Source organism: Pseudonaja textilis, chromosome Z (genome assembly GCF_049901715.1).
Source record: "Pseudonaja textilis isolate UNSWEBS1 chromosome Z, rPseTex1.2, whole genome shotgun sequence".
Taxonomy (NCBI): Eukaryota; Metazoa; Chordata; class Lepidosauria; order Squamata; family Elapidae; genus Pseudonaja; species Pseudonaja textilis.
The window spans coordinates 49,035,165-49,060,470 of record NC_142008.1 but is presented as its reverse complement, the minus strand read 5'-3'; the positions used below and the strand labels follow the sequence as shown (position 1 = coordinate 49,060,470).

Below are 25,306 nucleotides of genomic sequence, written 5' to 3'. Positions count from 1 at the left end.
TGCCTAGGCTTGAACCCTTATCCATGAAATTAATTAGAGATTTAAATAAGCTGTGGCCATGTATGGCATTCAGGCACCGTATGTCAGAGGTCTCATTAACACCATCAGCACCTCCTTTTTTATGCTACCCCAAGATTGGAAAGACCTCTTCCGAATGATACTGACAGGACCGCAGTACGTTGTGTGGGAATCAGACTTTCGTGCCGAAGCTGAGAAAGTTGCTCACGATCGTGGCTCAAAAGCAGATCAAATTTTTGGCATGGGCCGATTCGCTGACTTAACATCCCAGACAACGATCCCACAGCGAAGTTCTCGCCTTGTCAGTATCATTGCTATCAAAGCCCTTGATAAGGTCGATGATCCTGCCTCTGGGGCCATAGGCTCCTTTTCCAAAATTACCCAGGGATCACATCAGCCTTATGCTGAATTCATAGAGGAGCTCCAAAGGTTGTCCAGAGGCAAATTTCAAACAGAGAGGCCTGCAGAGAGCTTCTGTTGAAATTAGCCTTTGAGAATGCAAATGAGGATTGCAAAAGGATTCTGCAGCCTCTGGCTGCCCGAGGGGGCTTCCTCTCGGACTATCTAAAGGCTTGCAGAATCGTGGGGACTGTTTCCTACAATATGGAACACCTGGCAATGGCCCTGCAGCAAGCAAATTCTCAAAACAGGCCGGCTGGGAATTGCTTCAATTGTGGGAAACCAGGCCACTTCAAAGCACAATGTAGGGCTAGGGACAATCCACAAAACAACAACAAGCCAAAACAATTTGCCCAAGTTGCAAAAAGGGTACCACTGGGCAAACCAGTGTCGCAGCAGCACCCTGCAACCACAGGGGAAACCAGAGGGGGCAGTCAGCCAGCCCCACTCCAAAGGCTGACACCATATCTTTCCAATTAGTTGCTTCTGAAGATACAGAAATTGACATCCCAGGCACTGTGTACTTTCTCCCCACGTGTCTGAAAACCATCCCTCCTGCCATGATGCCCCTCATAATTTATCCCATCCGGGACCTCATGGCAAAAGGAATTATTGCATCTCCATTTCTGAGAGATTCCGATGACTTTTCCTCAGTTGCCATAGCGGTAATTGGAAATACTCCCACAAAATTTAGCAAGGGAGAACTAGTGGCAACTGCTGTTCCAGTACCTGTTAAAACTGGAGATGCCTGGGCATTCGCTGTCCATCAATCTATGGAACGAGCCAGGCCTGTATTACAATTCACAATCAATGATAAGGTCTTTTCAGGTCTCTTAGATACTGGAGCTGACGTTAGTGTCATCCGAACGGCTGAGTGGCCAGACGATTGGCCCCTGGAAACTGCCCCGGCCGTTCGGGGAGTGGGAGGAGTTCAGCACGCCCACCGTAGCAAACACTGGCTACGGTGAGTTCATCTGACGTCTCTCGCACTGCCTACCTCCAACCCTTGGTGCTTCCACTACACACTAACCTGTGGGGCCGTGATCTCATGTCTCAACTTAATGCAAAACTCATCATAGACTAATGGCATCCTCCACTGAAACCCCACTGCGGCTGCAACTAAAAACCACAGAGCCAGTGGCCCCTCACTATAGACAAATTAGAAGCCTTGCAATCACTTGTCCAGGACCAAATTGTCAAAGGGCATGTTGAACCATGTGTCAGCCCATACAACACCCCCATTTTTGTTGTAAAGAAAAAATCAGGGAAATGGAGGCTCTTACAGGATTTGAGGGCCTTGAACATGATTATAAAACCAATGGGGGCGTTACAATGTGGTCTGCCAAATCCCAATATCATCCCTGAAAAATTTGATCTCATGGTTATTGACCTAAAGGATTGTTTTTTTTTCTATCCCACTGCATGAACTTGACCGCACCTTGTTCGCCTTTACTCTGCCTCGCTTGAATAACTCCTCTCCCTCCTCTCGCTTTCAATGGAAAGTCCTACCTCAGGGCATGCTCAACAGCCCCACCATGTGTCAGCACTATGTAAATAAGGTCCTGTTACCCTATCGTTCTGCCTATCCACAATTTCTGGTGTATCATTACATGGATGACATTCTTGTTGCTGCTCCTGGACCCACAGGTACAGTGTTTTCTTCGTTCTCTTTCCTGAAAGCCATCCTCGCAAAGGGAGGCTTGCACATAGCGCCTGAAAAGGTACAAGTGCTGACTCCCTATGCATATCTAGGCTATAAAATGCTCTCAACTACTGCCTATCCTTCACTCCCCTCACTCTCTCTGCAACCTCAACCTACCCTGGTTCAGCTTCAACAATATCTGGGCACCATTAATTGGGCCCGACCTTTCCTGTCACTAACCACTGACACTCTTTCTCCGCTGTTCGAAGCCCTTACTTGGGGAAAAGGGCCCGCTGACAAAATATCCTTGCAGCAACCTCAGCTTCAAGCGCTGACCCATATAGAAGAGAACATACGTAGAATATGGGTGGATAGGGCCGCTGCCAATAGTCCTCTAGATATGGTCATTCTAGCCACCCCAAGGCTCATGACCGCGGCAGTGACCCAAAAGGACCAAAAGCTCCACATCTTAGAGTGGATCCATCTCTCCCACACGCCCCGATGCTCCATCACTTCCAAACCAGCTCAATTGGCTCAATTAATCGTAAAGGGCAGGAGCCGCACAAAAGCACTCATGGGATAGATGTCTCCACACTTTTTATCCCCTTCTCGCTGCAAATTTGGGAACCTCTATTCCAAAACTCCCAGGAGCTTCAGTTGGCCTTATCCGACTGGCCTGGGCTAGTCTCCTGCCACCCACCCGCTGACCCATGTTTTCAGATCATTCGAACCATACCCATCTCCTCTCCCATCAGCAAACAACCTTTGGTCAATGCCCTGACTATATTTGCTGATGGCAGCAGGGAATGAGGGGCATGCACTTGGCAAAAGAATGGAGCATGGCACACCAAAACCACCCCTGTGCAGACTTCACCACAAAGGGCTGAGCTTGCTGCAACCATACTAGTCCTCCAAAATTTCAGCGAACCCCTCAACTTGATCTTGGACAGCCTGTATGTTACCCAAATAGTCTCTACCATCCACGACTCTTACCTCTCTCCCACTATTGACAAGAACCTTCTCTCTCCTTTTGTTACACTGCAACAGCTTGTTGCGCAACGACAACACCCTCTCTTTGTAGCCCACACTCGCAGCCACCAGCCTTTCCCAGGAATTCTCCAGGAAGGCAATGACATGGCTGATCAAGCGGCTGCAGGTATTATGACCACGCACACCCTAACTCCCTGGGAAAGCCATTCTTACTTTCATCAAAATGCCAAAGCCCTCATGAAACATTTTAACCTTACCATGGCAGAAGCCTCAGCCATCAGACAGCAATGCCCCACCTTCAGTCAGCAAGCCAATTCCATCCCCTTAGGAGTAAATCCCCGCGGGTTGAAAGCCTGTGAAATATGACAAATGGACGTTACTCAGTTTCCTCCATTTGCCCCCTGGAAGTACCTGCATGTCACAATTGATACTTATTCAGGGTTCATAATGGCAACCCCACAGAGAGGAGAAGCCTCTAAACATGTCATTAACCACTGCATTCGCACCTTTGCATCATTGGGACACCCAAACGAAATAAAAACAGACAATGGTCCTGCATACACTAGTGCGGCTATGTCAGAATTTTGCTCTAAGTGGCAGGTCACCCACAAATTTGGGATCCTTACAACAGCCAGGGACAAGCCCTGGCAGAGAGAGCCAATTTAACTTTAAAGACAGCGCTAGAACGACATCTGACCAAAGGTAAAAAAACCCTTGGCCTCCCGGCGATGCAAAACACCCTTAATCTTTGCCTTTATACGCTTAATTTCCTCAATCTCTCTGACACCCCTGCTACGACAGCAGCGGAGCGACACTTTTCCTCCCCTCCTGATTCTCCCAAACCACAGGTATACTACCGCCAACTGCCAGACCCTGCTTGGAAGGGTCCTGCTGATCTCCTCACCTGGGGTCGCGGCTACGCAGCTATCCAGCTTCCAGATCGTGTCCTGTGGGTTCCTGGACGGCACATCAGACCATACCACCCCAAGGTAGCAAAACCACCAGCTGCAGACATATCAACATGATCTGCCCTGCTGCTTCGCTGACCCTCCTCCTCCTCCTCTTCCTCCTTGCTGCACACGCTCCAAAGTTTCCATTCCATCCAGAGTAACATACTTCACGCCAGACACCCCCTCCTGCTGACCTGCACTGCATCCTGGGACATTTTTCCCCTTATCTCAGATGGTCAACGCTTCCTCAGCCATGGTCCTACATCTCCAGCAACGCCTCTTTCGGGTCAACACCTTGAACAACCCCTCGAGCTACACTCCTCATATCCCATCCTACTGCAACCACCTACTATTGTTCAGGTCAACGCTCCATGATTCTACGCGCAACACCTACAGCTCCTGGACAATCCTCAGACCTCGCTCACCTCACCATCATCACAGACAATTCGTGAATCAGCCTGACACTCATATTCAGAACCCCCTTTGCTGCATAGGATTAAAAGATCACAAAAACCCACCAAACCAGATGACTGCACCCCTGCTTGACCAAAACCACACAAGCAGGCTTCACTCGACTGACTCTCATTTACCATACCCAGCAACCACAGAGATGCCTTTCTACTGGGAAAACTTGCCAGAATAACGGGACTATGTATCAGTTATGCAAAATGAACTCAAAAACTATTTGCTATGACCCCAAGATGGCTGTTCGCCTCAATGTTACTTTGTGGGCCGGACTTCCAAAAGCCTTTCTGGCAGAGCCGATCCTGAAGGGGAGGGAAAACTTTACTACCTAAATCACACCACTGTGCTTAAGGATGGTACTGACCCAATTGTCTTAACTTTTGATGTTTGCATTGCTTGTTCCAAACCAGGGGGATATCCTTGTGGGTCAGATGATTGGAAAACCAAATATGCTCATGATCATAAGTATTTGTGTCCCACGCCCATCAATTGGGCCGTAGGAAACCCTAATCATTGAATCCCTTGCGGGGGCTCCATTGAATGCTCGGGTTGGTCTTGTGTCTGTGATTATACTGGGGGAGGGTACTCAGGCTGCAATCATCTGTCACATTTTAAACGAGTATCAGGGTCTACCAAGGACAACAAGGTAGAGATCACTATCTCCAGACAACACCCCGCCATGGATACCTATGGTATAGGGATCGATGGCATAGGAGCAGACCCAAACACCTACATTACTATAAAAACAGAAGTGATATATGAGGGTAAGGAAACATCATTAGGCTGGTTGGTGTATAATAATTTAAGAAAGTTAGATAAAGCTCCTGATACCAGCATAATAGCAAAAAACCTATTCATGGACATGGCAGAAAAAATTGCAAAACAACTTGTAATAACCAATTGCTTTGTCTGCGGGGGAACCACCACAGGAGAACAGTGGCCATGGCAAGCCTTAGAAGCCTCGCCATCACTGTTCAACAACATGTCTTCTATAGGAAACATAACAGCCAGAACTGCCCCCGACCCCCTTATCTGGACAATTACTACCAATCTAATCGGTAGAAACTGCTTCTCCCAAAACGGGTCCATTCCGGTAGGACATCTCCTTTGTTTAGGTACGTGGGACATCTCCTACCGGAATTGGACAGCACCTGATAATGCTACTACCACACCCACAAAATTCAACTCTCCTCCCTTATCTCAGGGACACTTCATCCTCCCAGAACTGGACTGCACCCAATGACATGTATTGGATCTGCGGCAACCTAGCCTACCCATCCCTCCCAGCAGATTGGCAAGGATCATGTGTATTGGGATGGATAAGACCTTCCTTCTTCCTCCTTCCAATCTCAGTGAAGCAGGAACTAGGCATCCCTGTTTATGACATGTTGTCTCGCAAAAAAAGGGAAGCCGACAATGCTTTTGCAGGCTTCCCCTGCCAATCAGAATACACAGGGGACACCTGGACCTCAGAAAGAATCGTCTGCACCTATGGCATGGCTACTTGGGCCCAAGACGGGTCTTATGGGTACAGGACCCCCATATATATGCTTAATAGAATCATTTGTTTGCAAGCTGTCTTAGATTTAGCAGGTCAACGAATAGATAAGGCTCTAAACACTCTTGCAACTGCTACAGACAAATTACGCACAGCTGTCTACCAAAATCGCTTGGCTTTGGATTATTTATTAGCCAAGGAAGGGGGGGTATGTGGAAGGTTTAATCTCACAAATTGCTGTCTTCAAATTGACAAGGTTGGCAAAGTCGTAGCGCAGTTAACTACTGAGATGTGACAATTAACCTACAATCCAGATCAAGTATGGCGAGGTATGGACCTCAAAAATATCTTTGGCTCCTGGCTCCCAAAACTGCCAGGATTACAAGCTATAGTAGCGCTCATAGGTATTATTGCTGCTGGGTGTGTCATTCTTCCATGTATATTATCAATCTTTGTTCGCACCATCTCCAATAGTCTGTCACTGCTAGCAGAAAAACGCGCCATTGCACAGGTCAATGCCCTCTGGGAAAAATAATCTCTGTACAAAGCTATACCCTCAGAGGACCCCGATGAGAACATGCGCACGGGCTTCTGTATGGGCTATAGCGAAGAACCAGAAGAAATCCCTCTGCGTAAAACTAAAACAGAGGAGATGCAGCAGCGAATCCACATCTAACAGCCTGGGCATATGCCAAAGCCTCATGTAGGCAAAGGAGTTTTGATATATGCCAAGCCTCATGTAGGCAAAGGAGTTTCGATATATGCCAAGCCTCATGTAGGCAAAGGAGTTTCGATACCTGCAAGACCTCATGTAGGCTGAAAGCAGGTATCAGGAACAAAAGGATGCTGCCCACCTTGGGCTACTGGCTGGACTGCAGGCGCGGATTGATTACTTTGTATCCCTTAAGCACTGTGATTGGGCGCTACAATGTATCCACTGAGACCCCCCACTCTTTTAACATGTAAAGTAGACTGAACTTTCTCTTTTGTGACATTTGACAATGTGTGTTCAATAAAAGAGCTTCCCTGAGCGCGTGTTCGGGGCTTCTCATCCAAGACTGAACCGGCTTGGTCTCTTTCTTGATGCATTGGACTCAATGAGAAGCCCTCCTAATGCGGAGCAAAGCCGCAATAACATATTATAGTACAATCCATCTCTTGTGTATTATACTCGGCAAAGCATTACAGTCAGTGTTGGATGTATATTTTGTGTATATCCGTAGATATTGTACTCTCAAATTGCAAATGGAGACGTGGGTACTCTATTTTTCTTATCTTCATTTTTAAGTGCTTTGGTTTTATTGTATTGTGAACAGTTGCTGGGGTGTATCCACAGTTTTGTTGTACTTGTACAATGACAATAAAGTTCTTCTAATCCTAATTCTAATCCTTCCCTTTTCCCTTTAACTATTGTGTGGTGGCCTAGGCAAAGCAAGCACAAATTTTATCACCAATGTCTCTGCAAGTATGGTCAGATTTAAAAAGATTATTAGATCTAACTCTATACTGATCATACAGCTCCAAAGAATTGTGGGTACAATTTAACAGCCCCTGGTCTAACTACAAATTACAAACTAAACTTTGATGCTCAAAAGTTTTTAATGGTCTGTACATATAATCTCTCTCAACAAATTGACTTCAGGTCAATTAGATTGACTTCGGGTCAATTAAATGTGGTTCTAGAAGGAGCACTAGCAGTGCAGTAGAGAACTGTGGAGTCAGAGAAGTCAGGAAGTTTTCACCCATCAGCAGTGATAAAACAAGCTTTGTTGAATAGAACTGCTGGAAGGGAGAGGATGTTTCCCATGTCCCAATAAACCCATTTTAAAACAGCTTATTTTCTGCTATCTATGACCTGGAATCCCCCACCCCCCAGATGACTGCTCAAGATTGATAAGAACAAGGAATGCACAATATGTGCAGATATTTGCTTGCTAATCTCTGTGCCAGCAAGTCTGTCTGCTCTTGGTTTCAAACATGTTAAATAAGATAGCTTGATGGCTAGCTCACTAAATGCTAAAACTGCCTGAAAGGGAGACCATCTATGAACAACAAGCCTCTTTAATAATAAATATACCACCTGCAAACATAATAGACAAGGAATACTTAATCAATGGAATCAAGCGTACCTCCAACACCATTGCAGCGAGATGTCATTTCCCACAGAACCAAAGCCATGGAATACACATCAGTCTGCTTAAAGGATTCAACATTATCCAAGTTCATTCTGGATTCCAGGACTTCAGGAGCCATATATCTTGCTGTACCAACCTGTCAGCATTTAAAGTTAAAATGATTTAACTTTTATTCAGAAAGCGAAATATTTTTTCTCAAAAATCAAAGTGTGTAGATAGGAAAATACTGGGTAGATGAAAGTAGATTCAATTTTCATGACTTTAATCCCCACTTAATCAATACCTCCAAGTGCAATTATTAGGGTTTCCTCCATAAATGGTAACAGGTGTTAGGAAAAAAGGATTTGATGCAGTTTGAGTTAAATCTGCCATCCACTGCTTTCAAATGATTGTCCAGATTTTATTGAAGAGATACTACATGGAATGACATGCAGTTACTCAAGCCTGCTTCTAGTCACAGTCAATCCATCACAAAGCTAGATACTTCAACAAGGACATTATTCATCAAAATCCTTAGGCTGTCCAAATTGCTCTTCATGCATCAACTTACCTGCCCGCTATTAGCCAGGTCATCAACAGAAAGAGTAGGATCCAGCCTTAGTGATAACCCAAAGTCACAGAGACAGCAAGCCAGGTCATTCTTTACCAGAATATTAGAACTCTTCAGGTCTCTGTGAACAATTGGTGTCTTGGGCCGACCACATGGTGTGTGATCACTATGAAGATGGGCAATCCCACGAGCCAAAGAGCCACCCAGTTTCCAGAGATCCTCCCAGCTAATGATGTGTTTTATGAGATATTCCTGCAAGTTGCCTCTTGAATGGAAAGCAGTGATCAACCAATATTGTTTGCCTAGATCTGTCTTGCGCTCCTCTGCTGTAAGAAATTGTAGGATGTTCTCATGTTTTAGATTTATGTCAGAAAAGATATCTTTCTCAGTCTTCCAGGAGGCATATTCTTCATAAGAGAAGATCTTCACAGCCACAGTTTCAAACTGTTCTGATGTGTTTTGTTTCAGTTTAGCCTTATAGACTTCTGCAAATCGCCCTTTGCCTACTAAAGTATCCAATTCAATAGGCAGCAGTTCGGTATTATGGTTAATATTATTAGCACAAGTAGAACTGATGTCAGAACGATCATCATCCAGCATAATGGCACAAACGTCACTACAGTCTTTGTGCTTCCTGGACTTCACATTTTTCTCCCATGCCTTGTTGAGTTTCCTCCTTCTCTGAACACGGTAGAAGTAAAAGATAATGATCACAGCAATGGTGATCACCAGCAATGGGACAAGGCATATAACTGCGACCAAAGCTATCACATATTTTACTTCTGTACTTGAGGTGATATCTGGAAAAAAGATATAAAGCATTAGGTGAATCTGCAATAAGATATAGTACAATGTCATTAGGATAATTATAGTCTTATAATTATAAAACCAAATCAATTTTGTGTTGTAATTAAAGGCAGAAAGCTAGAAACTAGGACATTTTGAATTCTAGCCCTGCCTTAGACATGAAGCCAAGTGGGTGATTTTGACTGTTTACTCTCTCTAGGGCTAGGGAATGAGGCAATGACTCTCAAAAACTAATATTTTAAGTATTTAAGTATTATTAGCCTACTTGTATTATAAGTAGGCTAAAAATCTTAATTTTAAGATTAAAAACCCAAAACAAAATGCATTGGCCCTATCTAAGCAGGTTTTCAACGCCTTAGGAAAAGCCAGTAGATTTGGGGCAAATCTGATCTCCAGAGGAATGATGTAGTGGTGGTGGTGGAGGATGAAAGAAGGCTCTCCTCAGCAATAAACAAACAAACAAAAAAAAAAAAAAACAAGGCACCAGGCCCAGACAGACTTCCAGCAGAGCTGTATAAAGATCAGCAAGAAATTTTAGGAAATATGTTACTTGAAGTATATAATGCAGTTCTGGAAGAGGCGAAAATACCACAAACATGGAGAGAAGCAACCATCACAATTATCCTTAAGGAAAATAAAGACCAAACACTTATCAAAAACTATAGACCAATATCTCTCTTAAACACAGACTATAAGATCTTTGTATCAATAATAGCTGTTCAACTGAAAAAAATCTTAAATGATTTCATACATACTGATCAAAATGGCTTTCTACCAAAAAGACAGCTTAAAAATAATATAAGCGTAATTTTAAATACCTTGGAATTTTATGAAGAACATAGCGGGGAGCAGGTGGCCCTACTGTTTCTAAATGCCCAAAAGGCATTTGATAACATTAAATGGAACTTCATTCTGCAACAACTCAGATACATAGACTTTGGTCAGAAATTTATAAATGTAATAACGGCAATATAGAGTAAGCAGGAAGCCAAGATAATAATAAATGGGGAGACAATGGAAAATTTTAAAATCCAAAAAGTTATGAGGCAAGGCTGTCCATTATCCTCGCTTCTGTTTATACTAACGCTAGAAGTATTAACAAGGATAATTAGAAAAGAAACATGAATAAAAGGCCTAGAAATTAAGAAAGAAATACTCAAATTACAAGTCTTTGCAGATGACCTGGTCTTTATTCTGGAAGAACCACAACAATCAGGACCAAAACTTATAGAAATATTAGAAGAATCCAGAGAGATTGTAGGATTGAAAATAAACAAAGAGAAAACTAAAATAATTACTAAAAATATGACAAATAAACAAAAAGAATTATTGACTAAGATAATGGGCATCCTGATAGTTAACAAAATAAAATATTTATGGATTCAAATGTCAGCAAGATGTACAACAATTAGGGAAGATAATTATGGTACATTAATGAAACACGTATCAGAAAACCTGGAAAGATGGGGAAACCTAAGGTTATCTTTTATAGGTAAAATAGCTGTAATAAAAATGAATGTTCTTCCAAAACTAATCTTCCTCTTTCAAAACATACTGGTAAAATTAGATAAAAAGTTTTTTGGTGAATTAAACAAAATAACATTAAACTTTATATGGCAAAAAAAACCCCAGGATTAAATTATTACAAGATGCCAAAGAAAGAGGAGATTTTGGTCTTCTGAATTGGGAAATATATTATCAGGCAGCATCTCTTACCTGGGTAAAGAATTGGATAACACTAAAAAATAGAAGATTGTTAGCATTAGAAGGACATAATCTACAACTAGGGTGGCATGCCTTTCTATGTTATGGCAGACATGATACCCACCGTTATTTTCAATAACATCAGATTAGACAGGCACTACTTTTGGTATAAAATCAAACAACAAACATACATAGAAACCCCAGTTTGGCTATCCACACTCGAAGCTTTAGTCCACCCAAACTTTTTTAGTTAAGGGAAAGCCATCACTTATAAAGACATCATAAATGAGGCAGGAGAATTAAAACCATGACAGAAACTAAAAAATCAAAGAGTAGAATTGGAATGGAGGGTTTACCTACAAGTCAAATCAACATGTAGACAAGTTATGAAAGAATGGGGGATCAGTAGCCTATGATAATGGACAAAATATTACTTGGATCAGAGGACAAACTGATATAGAAAATCTATAGATGTTTATTGGATTGTAAGCTGGAGGAAGAGCAGGTAAAAGAAATGATGTTGGCATAGGCAAAAAAAATGGGCATGGCATCGATTTGGACAATTAGCAAATTTTATGGGAAAGAAACAAAAAAATAACATTGGCTACATCATATAAGAAAAACTTATATAAACTGTTTTATAGGTGGCATCTTCCTCCAGCAAAATTGTCTAAAATGTATTAAAATGTATCACCTGACTGTTGGAAATGCACCAAAGAATACAGTTCATATTACCACATGTGGTAGAGATATAGAAAAACCCAGGAATTTTGGCACAGAAGTGGCTTGAGGAGATGGTAGGGCATAAAGTGGAATATAAACCAGAATTTTTCCTTCTTGGAATTGTAATAGAAAAATACAATAAAGAAGAGATCTATTTAATAATACATGTGGTTATGGGAGCAAAACTAACCTTTGCTCAAAAGTGGAAAGACAAATTCTCAATGAAAATGTTTGTAATAAAAAAAATATGGACATGCACTGAGATGGATAAATTAACTTTAGAGATGAAAGATAAAGACAAAATAGAATAATATAAAATATGAGATAAATTCTATCAATGGTGGGGAAAAAGGAAGGATCTAGAATCAAAAGAGAGTTGGCAGAACAGATGACTAGAATTGAAAACTGTTGCATAAATGTACAGATGTATAAATGTAAATATGTATATAAAGTATGTATTCTATGCCATAATATGTATGACAATCAGGATTGTCGGAATGATTACACCACGTCCAATGTTATTAATAATTAACTTAATAAAATTTTGTAAAAAAAAAAAAAAGAAGGCGGCGGCTCTCCTCCTAGGCCCTACCAAGCCACGCTTCATAAGAAATGGAACCTGGATCACTCCTGATGACATCAGTTCCAGATGTAAAAGAAAATGAATTGAGCAATCAATTTTCCTTGTTGCTGATAGGCAAACAACATTTTATATTCAAGTTCAGTAACATTCAGCTTTTTTATACAGACAAATCTGCTTTCCCTTTGCAAGGGTTGATAGAATAGAGACCCAACTTAACTGTTTTCTTATTAGTCTCACAAATATGGATTTCATGAATATCAAAATTTATTGGTTAGCATTGTTGTTCTTGGGTAATAAGAAGCATGTGGGTGAAGAATGTCTGCAGGATCAGAGATTTTCATTAAAATACTGAAAGCAATATTATGCCACTCATTCATGTGTATCAAAATAGAGGCAAGGGGGGGTCTCTATCACAGAAACACAATGCAGATAGATAACTCCCTCCCCATATACACACACATATTTTTGAATGAAAGAATCATTAAGCAGCATACTATGATTTCTATTCCCACCTCAAAAAGATATTTTCCTTATGCAAAAATGTTTGCTCAATTGCTGAACATGCTTATTGAAAATACAGCTTGGCTGTTCTGAATTCTCAGATGAAGACAGGAAGCTACAAAATATTAAAGATAAACAGAGGTAAGAGAAAACACTAACAAGTGATGGAATAAATTAGAGAAAATTCCATCAGGAACAGAGAAACAAGGATGTCAAAGGGTATAAAATAGACCAGAGTTCATGTGTAAAAGTTCCTATAATACAATGTTGAAACAGCTATAATCTGTAAGAGAGTAGATTCAGTAAGAACTATCACATCCTCTTGGAATATTCTGAAACCTACTGATTGTCTCTGGAAAAAGATGAATGCTAATAGACTGGAGACATCCATGCATTTTGCATGGGTTCTCAACAGAATACTGTGATATAAATTGGCCTGCAAGAGATTCCAGCATACCATCTGCTTGATCACTCATGATTTGTCAAGCAACAGATTGGTCTATTGCATATTTCACAGGACTGCTTGCTGTGCAATTCTGATAGACAATTTCGGACACCACTTAAGAGTTTAAAACGAAGAAGTCTCCTTGCCAACAACAGTCTTTTTCCTTTCCCTTTTAGCAATGGATCATTGGCATGGAAGGATACATTGAATTTACATAACTACAATTTATGCAGTACACATTTATAATACAGAGTATTATAATACAGAGTAAATATTTATCTCAATGTACTGCTTTAAAAATATATTTTAAAACTCAATTGTCACTTTAAAAGGAGATCTTAGAGCAGGGGTCTTCAAACTTGACAGCTTTAAGACTTGTGGATTTCAACTCCCATTCGTCCTCCAGTCATGTTAGCTCAGGAATTCTGAGAGTTGAAGTCCACAAGTCTTAAACTTGCCAAGTTTGAAGAACCTTGTCTTAGAAAAGTAAGGACTAGAATAGGAAGCTATTTGGGTTTGCAAACAAGGACAGAACATAGTTAAGTGTCTGAAACTATTTAAGCATTTGAGTAGGTTTACAAGTTATACCATAATGCTATACTATTAGAATACTATTCTATCTAGTACATAGTCTATGGGTTTAATCAGGGTTTCAGAACACATGGGCTAGAACCCTATAGGGGTCCAATTTACAGGAGCTATCACATCCAGGCTTGGACTTTTGTATACCATTCAGTTTACGAAGGAAGTTGTTTGATAATTAAAGCATCAAGTGGGAAATCAGAAGGCTATGAGTTCTAATTTCACTTTGGCACAAAGACAGCTGGGTGACCAGTCACTTTCTCTCAGCTGTAGGAAGGATTGGCAAACCACTTCTGAAAAATATTGCTAAGAAAACTGCAGGGACTTATCCTGACAGTCTCCAAGAATTGCCCACAATTGGACAGAATAAAAAACAAACCTTATGAACACATTTTGACCTGCTTCATTTATTTATGAGCCACAAATAATACTGTATTCTTTAAATCATTATCCAAGGTATGAAACACGATTTTGACAACTTATTTGACAAATTGGTTGTATTTATCCTTATGACAAAAATGGCAATGAAATTATTGCAACTGGTTTTGATTAAAGTGTAATGAATATTCCAGATTGGGAATATGAATATAAATGAAAGCGACAAAACTATTTCCTCCAGTATTGTCTCTGATGTGACTATTACCAGATATTGGCTATTCATTGACACTGACTACTAGATAGCGGGAAATGTCTTCTCTGCTGAAACTGCAGTGTAATATATCCATAGAATTTTAATTTGAGGGATTATGATTATTTTATTTGATGTAAGTTAAATTATTAAAAGTGGCATATTTATTCTAGCTCCAATGAAATTATTAGATTTATTCATAGGGAAGAGGTGAATGCACATTCATTTATTAGAGTTAGATTGGTCATGGTATCACAAGAATTAAAAATACCTGATTGTGTTTGTTGCGTTTTTAGAATTTTTAACAACTAATAGTATTTGGTTGTTGCTGATTTGCTGATTTTTTTAAAAAAATATTTTTTTATTAATTAGTGCTTAATAAACATCATGCTTAACAATACTAATTATATTCTTAATTTCCACCCTTTTTTTCCAACCACTGGTAGAATAAATTCTATCCTGTGTCTTCTTTCTGCTTAATTATCAATGTTAATATGTCCATTTCTGTATAATCTAGTATCTCCTTTATTATCTCTTCATCTTCTGCTGTTTCTTCATTTTTCCAATGTTGTATGAATATAATCTTTGCTACTGTTGCAACATGTAATATTAAATACATACTTTTCTAATTTTTCTGACATTATATCTAATGAAAACATTTTTAATAAGCTGTTGTCTTACTAAATATTGGACTAGGACCAGAGAGACTTAAGATGATCCATGACTTTGGATTGGGGCACTGTGTTACTTTGCAGTCTGTTCTGAAGAAGCACTTTATTTGAACCTTCAACAACAAAAAAAGCCTCTTTGACAATCCAAGCAGCCTTAATGGACATATCAGAGCTGCACAGCATGATTTTTCCACTCACAACTGCAATTTTAAGTTACTATAGATCTTACCTTTATATTCCTTCAAGCTCCAAAATATTTTTTTAAAGACTAAAAACTTAAGCAGCTCTAATATGCATACTTAGGAATAAGGTTTAAGCATTAAGCAGATAATGCTTAATTTACTTATTAATCCGTGGAAAAACTGCTATTCTGAAATCTATTGTGAAGTATAGCAATCCAGAGCACAAATGATCTTTTATCAGGATAAGGGGTATCTGCTAGTTCTTCAATTGTGGTCTTATTGTCTCTAATCATTTGAAGATGTCTTTCCTTACCTGGTAGTCTGTCAAAGTTTACTCATTTCTCAATGTGTTTCCATTTCACTATGTTCCTATTAACTTCTCATATACTTTCCATTCTGAACTATTCTATTATCCATGAAGACACTGCTAAGCACGTCAATGTGCATGTATTGTTTTCAGCTGAACATACAATTTTTTTCTTCTTACTAATATTTATTTGGACAGGTTAAACTAAAATCTAAAGCTGGCCTCTAAAACTACACAAGCCACTGCACAGGAAATTATTTAAATTCCTTTCCTTTTGCTCTTTGCTTTTGCAATGCTTTCTTTGTGTTTACCTTTCTGTACACTTCTAAGCTTTTAAGCATTAAATTGGTTCACATTTGCTGTTTCAAAAGTTAACCAATAAAGAAAAACATTATGCTATTGTGGAAATGAAGTATATTCTACAAAAATATAGGAAATCTATTCACAGTGTCTTAATTAATTGGCTCAATAGCTTCAAACAAATAAATAACAAAACATTTGGTCAATTATGTTTAGGTAATTGTACTAGTATTCAGCACCATATATAAAAATTTTAATTTTTTAAAAATTAAATTAATTAAAAAAATTTTTTTAAAAAAATAATGTATGTGAAAAAACATACAATCAAAATGTAGACAATTAGGACTTTACACATTCAGAAAATGCACATGCTTTATCTTCCTCTGACTGAGTCAATTCAGACAGTACCTAGAAAACACAAATTAATTGTGTCTGTTATTAGTTTTCTTTATATAGAAAAACTAAGGTAACCCAGAACTCTACTAAGCATATAATGCAAAGGAAACATGAAGGTTTTATGTTCGTGCTAAAAATATTAATGAAATGTCTCTGCCATTTCCTTAAAACAAACTATTTCTCATATCCAAGTTTATCTTATTCTCCTAATTTCAAAATAAGTAAATGTATTAATGAATATTGAAGCAAATAAAAAAATTTTACACAGCATAATCTACAGTATATAACTAGATGAAAAATTTAAGTGTGCAATAAAAGAGGTATATTTTCAGACTGAGGATTATTATGGAAATAATTGAAAATGAACAATATTTTAATGCCTATACATGACTGTGGGGTAAAGGCGACAGAATATTGGGTACATAACACCAAAATATAATGGTAAGTTGAAAGAATTTAGAAAATAATAATGAAAATATTTCAGGAACACTATATAACAGTCATAAGAAAAAGTTACCATGTATTTAGGGTTTGGGGTTAGGAAAAAAAGTGACTAAAAAGGAATATAAGAAATAAGTAAAAAAAATGCATGGCTTAGAGAAATTGAGCTATTTTTAAATTACTAAAACCTAGGGATCAGCATGCTACATTGTGGATAGTTCCAGAAAGGTAAAAAGTTAAATTTAATCAGTGTAATTTATTTAAGACACGGGTATCAAACTCAAAGCGTCGTGTTGCCGTCACATGATGTTTTGTGATGTTTTTTTCCTTTGTGAGGCTGTGGTCTGTGTGGCTTATGCATGATGCATTCAGCCCATGGGCCACCAGTTTGACACCTGTGATTTAAGATATATCAGTGCTGTCAGTTTAAAAGCCTGGTTTAGGTTTTAAGTGTGGATATATGATTGACCTGTCATTATATACAAACTAATTTTTATGATGCTACTTAATAAATAATTAATAAATAATTCTCTAGTCTGTTTTGTTTTCACTCTAAAGTAGCCTCATCCCAATCACTCACTTTCAGCTATAGGAGGGTGATTTAAACTCAGACAGCATGCTGATTACAGACTATTAAAACCAGCACCACCACTATGATAACTGGAAGGACAAGACAACAAGAAAATTTCATAAACAATAAAACTGGACGAAGCAGTCTTGTAGACCATTTAGTCAAATAGCTTAAATGTTGTAGGAAATTCAGAGTTAGAGCATTCCAAACAATCTACTTGAAGGCCTTCTCCATTAAAAATGTTGAGGTCGTTGGCTTCATTGCCAAATTGCTGTTATCATTAAATATACATACTAACATTCAACCAAAAACCATCCATCTAAAAATTAAACCCATGAGATATTGCCTTGTCTATTTGGGTTTTTTTTGAATCAATAGTCTCACAAGTAAAGAATTTCTAACTCATTTAGAAAGAAATCCCTTAAGATCTCAGGGATATTCTTAAATCATAAACCAGTACATGAAGCAGCTATTAATATTAGTGTCAATAATGTGGTTTTTATTAAATATTAAAAAAACACCCACTGATGCTACTAGGAATTTTTTCATTATTATTCACTGTAACTGCTATATTTGTTCCCAATCACAACTGGTGAGAAATACATTTATTTAAAAAAAAGAAAAGAAATTTGTGTAAGAATAAAAAGTAACTTGTAGGTTTGGTTATTATCATCTCTATTGATACTTTTCTTTTTCTGAAAAATCATTTTGAAACAAAAATTGACTGCAGCGTAGATATATTTAAAATATACACAATTTTTAAAAAAATTCAATGCTTAAAACTACAGTATTTCTATAATAATAAAAATTTAATTATCTATGCCAGGGATGGGCAATTAATTTTCTCAATCAACTATATGAGAAACTAGGACTGTTGTGGGGATAGGGGGTGCTGCCCCACCATTGCTGCTCCAGTCCTTGCTGCTGCTCCCCACCACTGCTGCAGGCCAGATAGGCCCATAGGCCATAAATGCCCAAGATAGATCTACGCTATTCTATAAAATTATATGGTGATTATGGTGATTAATTCACAGTTTTTATCAGGGAAAGATCTTATTGACTAGAATGACCTACTAATTTAGCTAAAAATATATCTAATAATTTAGTTATAAATAGGGACATATATTTCTTAAACATTGATGCTCTTGTGAATAATGATCTGGTTATGTCTATAAAATAAAATATCTTTTATTTTGACAGTACATTTTCCCCACACTTTTGATCATTAAAAGAAAAAGAAAATGTTCTCTTATTTCAAATGGAAACTGTTTTCTTGTGGCAAAAAGTTACATAAAGAGTGACTGAAAACATATTGGCAGGGTATTTTGCTTTTAGACATTTTCCCACCAAGATGCCACCACAAAGTTCTAGTTTGTGCCTGCCAGCTTTTCCAATTTTATTTGGCAAATAGAATCCTTAACCTATCATATGCTTCTCATTTTCAAATCCATTCCCTCTAAGCATCACAAAGACCCACCCTGCCTCAAGTGATTGTGCAAGTGACTCCCTCTGAGCCAAAAAAGGATTCAAAAATATGGCTTTTCAAAATCAGTAAGTTTGATCAATTTGATTAGTTAAAAGTTATCTTTTCTTCACCTACTCAAATGTCTGCTAGCTGAAAAATAAAAATTCACATAAGATCAGGACTTTACAGCTTCATTCTATCCATTTTAAGTAGTTTTAAATGAAACTTTCTTGTAAGCTCTCCATAACTGGCATTACTGACCAATCATATTTAAATAGGGAGAAATAAGCCTTTAGATACCAAGTATAGCAAAGTTGACTTCCAAAATATTAAGGATGACAGTTATTTAAACTAAATTGTCTGTATTTAAAAACTGTTTCGTTAGAAGCTAGTGTCTAGTCTCTTTAAAATTAGATCCTGATGCTGGATTCATAATTTTTTTCTTTAGCCCAAACAAATATGTCTTGTATGTAGAAATACGTTCCTACATAAATCAAGGTTTTAATATATCTTCAACAGCTGGACATTTTCAATACCAAATTAAGGTAAATAAAGATAAAATAATTCAGTGCACCAGGACTTTGATTTAAGATTCATTTGTGCAACTGCTGGGCCCATTACTGATTTCTGTAGGCTGTAACTGAAATAAATGGACCACTTTTATCTGAATTAAATAGGACAAGAAAAAATCTATACAACATAACACAATCTCCACTCACTAAGCAAACAGCAGGAGGCGCCTGCAATGGGTGAGACAAGGGTACATATGGTTGACAGTCCAACAGACAAAATTATTGCAGGATATACTCTAGTTGTCTGGGGAACAGTGGACCAGCTGGCCATGATGTTCTGTACAGCGTTAAACACAGACAGGAAACCACATGTCTGATACTGTAAAAATAATTTGTCTTCTTGCCAGAGCTAAGCAGACAAGCAAATTAAACGGGATTATTTTCATTTAAAAGAACACTAATCCACAACAATAAAAACCAAATGACGACACATCAACTGGGTATGTAGTGTAAAGTTACAAAAGGAACCTTTGGATTTTAGCTGAATGTACTCCTAATAGTCTTGTGAATTCTAAATTTGGATAAATATTTTTGAATTTTTCCAATAAAAGGCAACGGTGAAGAGATAGAATGCTGGGGTTTTTTTTTTCCTTAGTGAAGGAAGAATGAGTTCAATTTATAGGTCAAGCAAAGAAACATCTGCCACTCTGTAAATTTTAATATGTATTCACATATAAGGCCTCACTCAACAGCAGAATAGAATGACACAATTTCTAAAGACCAGTTGCTGGGCCTATGGCGAACTAATAGAGCTTTGAGGCCTTCTTAAAATCAAGATTCTAGGTTCCAGTTGCTTAGAAGTCTGGTTGTTGTCCTTACCTAACCATTTACCTCAAGTCTGTTCATGTCTGACTACTAGATTTTATTTCTATTAACCTAAGTTTCATTTTAAATGTTACAGACTCAAATGGAACTCTATAAAGGCATACTTTTTCCCATTAAAACTGTATCAAGTCTTATAAAAAGTTATACAGGTTATCACTCTAAAATAGCACTATCAGTTCTTTGGCATTTTTGTAGAACAAAATACTCTTACTAGATTGATTACTTCATTTTAAGCAATGAATCAGGAAATATTAATCATTCATTTATTTTTATATACGCACGCACACACACACACACACAAAACACAAGGTGGAAAATATGTTCAAATTAGGATATGCAAAAGAAATGTGGCTAGCATGTCTATTATCTAAATTTTAACTTAATGTGTTAAGATAGAAAGCAAATAGATCATTCCCTAGGCAAAAACTGGCATCAATTTGGGGAAATTATGACTAATATTCTACAAGTAATCCTCAACTTACAATAACTGAAATTTCTGTTCCTAAGCAATCTATTTATAAAGTACAACCACATCATTTAACAAAAATAATTCTTGAAGTCACAGTTGCCATCATTTACTGAATCCCAAGATTGTTGCCTAACGACTTTCCAAACCACATCAGCGAATTGACAGGTGGGTCACAAATAGGCTGGTAAGCAAGTAAATGGCTGCTGGCAGTTGGGAGGGGGTGGGGGAAGCATGTATGTAGGGAGATGCAGCATGGCTCAGAAAGTGTGCGCAGGAGCCAAGAGAGGAACAGCAAGTCTTCGAAGAGTGACCAAAGATATACAAGGGTGTGAGGAAGCATGATGATGGCCAGGATGGGGATGTGAGGAAAGTCAATGAGCTTAAGGGCTTATCTGGGAATGATGAGGATGTGAAGGAAACACAGTAAGGATTGGGAGGGTACATGGTGGTATAAGTGAAAGAGAAAACCATGGCAAGAATCGGAGAGGATGTGGGGCTTATTTGACTTCTATTAGTTATTGACTATCAGTACTGAAATATTATTACATCAAGAAAGCAAGTTAAAATATCAGGAAAATATTTTGGCCCTATGACAGTCTCAATTGGTGTTTATTGGTTACACAACATTCGAGATTTTACACATACATAGTAATTAGTTTACAACTCACAGTTAAAGATCTGCAATATTATAATACGGAGACAGAATGTAAGTGAGATATATCTGCTCAGTTCTCCAAACTGCCAAATAATCAAGGAGCCCAACTGCTTTAGTTAAGAGAAAATAGCTTTAAGAAACTTTATTTAGTATTTGGGATATAGCATTTTAGATGTCCATCTTCTAAATGGACATTTTTAAATGCTTACATTTTGCATGTTGAAAAATGCTATTTGAGTACTAAATCACCATTCCAGTATATTCAAAATAGAACTTTCTATTTTTGTCTAAATGTCTACATCATACAACATGTATATTTATCACACAAAAATAATTGTCTGTGTTACTATTTATCCTGTTGTATGTATTTAATGCCAAGGTTTGGTTCATCTCCTTTCATAAAAATGCAAACCCATGCTATTCTTCTGTACCTTCCTGTTTTTTCTCCAACTATTTTCTCCTTTGTGATTTTCCACATCAGCCAATTGTTGTGGGACCATGTTATTTCTTCAAACCAGTCTGATTGTGCAATGGCTCTCAAATAAATAAAGTGATTTCTATTTACCACTAAATCCAGTACAAACTCTGTCTTTTATACTATTTCAAGACTTTTATTTACTTATTTGCTCTGTATGCCATTTTTTGTTTTTGTTTTTAAAATATATGCAAACCTACCCTGAAAATGAAAAATGATTTGATATTATATCCTCTTTTTAATTGTGGTATGATCCTTGCTCAATTAACTTTTCCACCAGAAGTCACAAGATAACACCTTTTCTCCCAAGGATTGACTTGATCTGCATGTTTTCCATAACTCTTTTAACAATGCTTTATTAATAATATTGTTGTATTTAACAAGTCTCCTAATATTTAATCAAATATCAACATCCATCATTATTAAACATTAATATTTCATTAAATATTCCAATAAACTGTTCCAAATACAAATACTACAATACTATCTTATGCACTCTTGCAGAATCTTCTTTAATTATAAGCTATCTATCATCCTTCATCTCTAAAAAAAAACTTTTTTTAAAAAAATCTTGTCCTAACCCGTGGCTTTTTTTTTTCTTTTTCCCTCCCTTTCTTCTCCAATCTGGTCTTTTTGCCCCCTCCTCTCCTCTCCCCCTTTTTAAGTTTCCCTCTCTGTTGTAATTCTCTTTTCAATTGCTTTCTAACATTGTACCTTCTTTTCACCCTATTTTTCTTTTTCTTGGTTGTTTTATTAAATCTTAAATTCTCCTTTTCCCTTCCTCCCTTCCCATTTTCTTCCTTAATCAAACTTTTTAGTCCATTAAAGATGGCTTCTTCCCTTTCTTCTTCTTCTTCTCCTTCTCCTTCCTCCAGTGTTTGCTGGTACATAGAAACTGCCATTTCTAAAAATGGAAGGCAGCTCCCAAAGAATCCTTGCCACTTTGTTGTCTTTCTTTTTAATTTTTCATATTCCATTTTCAGTTCATCAACCGGTGGTACCATTATAGGTTTTTTTAAAAAAACAACCCAGATGCTTTCAATCTTGAAGTAGTTTCCAAATGTTATCAAACAATACAAACAAACAAAACTTTTTTCCTCTTCTTCTCTTTACAGTTTTTTTCTCCAGAGGCAAAATCCCAGATATATTTTAAAAGCCGTATTACCATTAATTAATGGTCTTGTAATCTTCAATGCGTCTCCTCCAGCAAAGTTTAAAAAAAAAATTTTTTTTTTTAGTCCTCCCCTTCCCACTTATAACAAAGAGCTTATTTTTACCTTTAGAGAGCAAGTTTTTCTGTGCTCCTTTGCTTTCTCCGTAGGGAGGGGAGTGAACTTTCCTTCAGCACTTTCGCCGATGTAACAGATTCTTTTGGAAACAAATGAATCAATCCAAAGTCAGGTTTCCAGGGTGTTTTAAAAGTAACATAATGTCGTGGTTTAGCCAAGAAAACTTCTCCTTCTAAGACTTCCTCCTGCGCAAACTTATCCAGTTGAAGAATCCTTTATGGCTGCCATGGAGACAGCCGCTCATCCGTCTCAGGAAAAAGGAGTCTAGCCGGCTGGGGAAGGGGGGTGCGATGTCCCCAGACCCCTGCCCGGATCTCCTCTGTCTTCCGCTGCCCCTTCAGGGCAGCGACAACCCCCAAATCCAGTTGGATCGGGGGTACCTTGATGGCGAGCGCAGCAGGGACCCGCAGAGAAGCGGATTCCTGCCGCCGCCGAAGCCTTACAACCGGATTAATTATTAATTAATGATTAATGCTTAGTTAAAGTTTAATTTGTTAGTGTTTTAATATTATTATAACTTTAGTATTTTATTTTTTCTATTCTAAAACAATGTACTTATCAGAATTAGAATTAGAATAGAAATTATATATTTAATTATACTATAAGTTTACTATTCTTTTATTTTAAGATTCAATATGTAGAAGGTACTAAGCAGAATCAGGATGGAAATTATGTATTATTTTAAGCTTTATTTTAGGAGAAGGCGTCATACTTCAAAAGCGATTACAGGGGAAATTTTTTGTTAAAGGGAAGAGATACATAGATGTTTGGTAAAGAACGGACAAAAGACATAAGTATAATGACTTTGAAATAAGATGAAATAAATAAAATATAATTAAGAGAGTGAAAAGATGGGAGAAGTTATATAGAAAATACAAAATGGTTAATAAGATATGAAGGGTATATAAGGTGGGCATGAATTTGATTTAGGTCTGTCAAAAAAGATGTAACCTGGGACCAAGTCACTTTTCAAAAGTAGTTTTATGTTTTATGTTTAATGTGTGGATTATCTATGTTTGATTCTAAATTAATAAAATTTCGGAGAAATGAAATTAAAGGGAGAGAAATTGGGAAAAGATATGTATAAATGATAACTAAGGAGGTTTTTTTTTCTCCAATGTTTTGCTTTAAGTGTGATAATGTGCAACCATGTTTTAAAAAATAATGCTTTATTTGTCTTGTTGAAATTTATAAGTAATTCTTAGAAAGGAGGTTTTATACCTCTATGTGTTATGTTTTGTTTGTCTTTAAAAATCAATAAAACTTGTTCTTAAAAAAAAAAATATTGTTGTATTCACGATTATTCATGTGAGTAAAACAGAGAAAAGGAAAGGACAACATTTTTTTCCAAAGTGTAATGGAAATTTGGAATATAATTAATACTTATATGCACATATATTTATAATTGACATATATTTAAATTTTCAATCACTCTATAATTCAAAATACATTTTTTTTAAGAAAGAAATGCCATACGAAGAAAATAATGAATATGTTCATTTATACGTTTATTGAGAATTACAGAAGAAGCTAAGCTACTTCAATAAAAACTGCTCAAAACAGCTGGCCAACAATTGATATGGAATTATTGCCAAATCGCTTATCCAAACTAGTGTAATATATCTTTATTTATGAAGTCATAATTATTAGCTTGGACTCACTGAGTCAAAAGCAAAATATCTCACTACCAATAGTAGTCACTTTCTGGATGTCACTAAAATCTTTATAATGGAAGGCAATGCTTCTTGTAAATAGCATATAATTCAGGGATGATAGCGTTTTACAATCTCAGAAGATGAATTCAAATAATGTAATGGGAATAAACTGGTACAAACACTTTTTAAATTCTATTATTTAATCTCCCAGGATTTTTTGCCTTCCTTCCCTTACTACAAAGATTTGGGATTAATAATTTTCAGAACTAATGTCTAGTTAATATTTGATAAGGTGGTAAATATATATATTCCATACATATAACAATAATGAGTTCATAGAGAACTGTCTGTCAGAATCTATTGAATGAGAATGTTCCTTTAAATTATTATTTTATGAATAATTCTACTATTGC

General features: G+C 37.4%; 1 protein-coding gene across 5 annotated transcripts in view; it reads right to left on the bottom strand.

The window, feature by feature from the left end:
• TGFBR2 (transforming growth factor beta receptor 2) overlaps positions 1-25,306 on the bottom strand; it is an 82,875-nt gene that overhangs the window by 25,425 nt on the left and 32,144 nt on the right. For all 5 annotated transcript variants that reach the window (XM_087916792.1, XM_087916789.1, XM_087916790.1 and 2 more), the window contains 2 exons: positions 8,648-9,447; positions 8,092-8,233 (listed from right to left, as the gene is read on the bottom strand). In XM_087916792.1, coding sequence (XP_087772918.1) covers positions 8,092-8,233; positions 8,648-9,447 — 942 coding nt within the window. The remainder of the gene's footprint in view (positions 1-8,091; positions 8,234-8,647; positions 9,448-25,306) is intronic.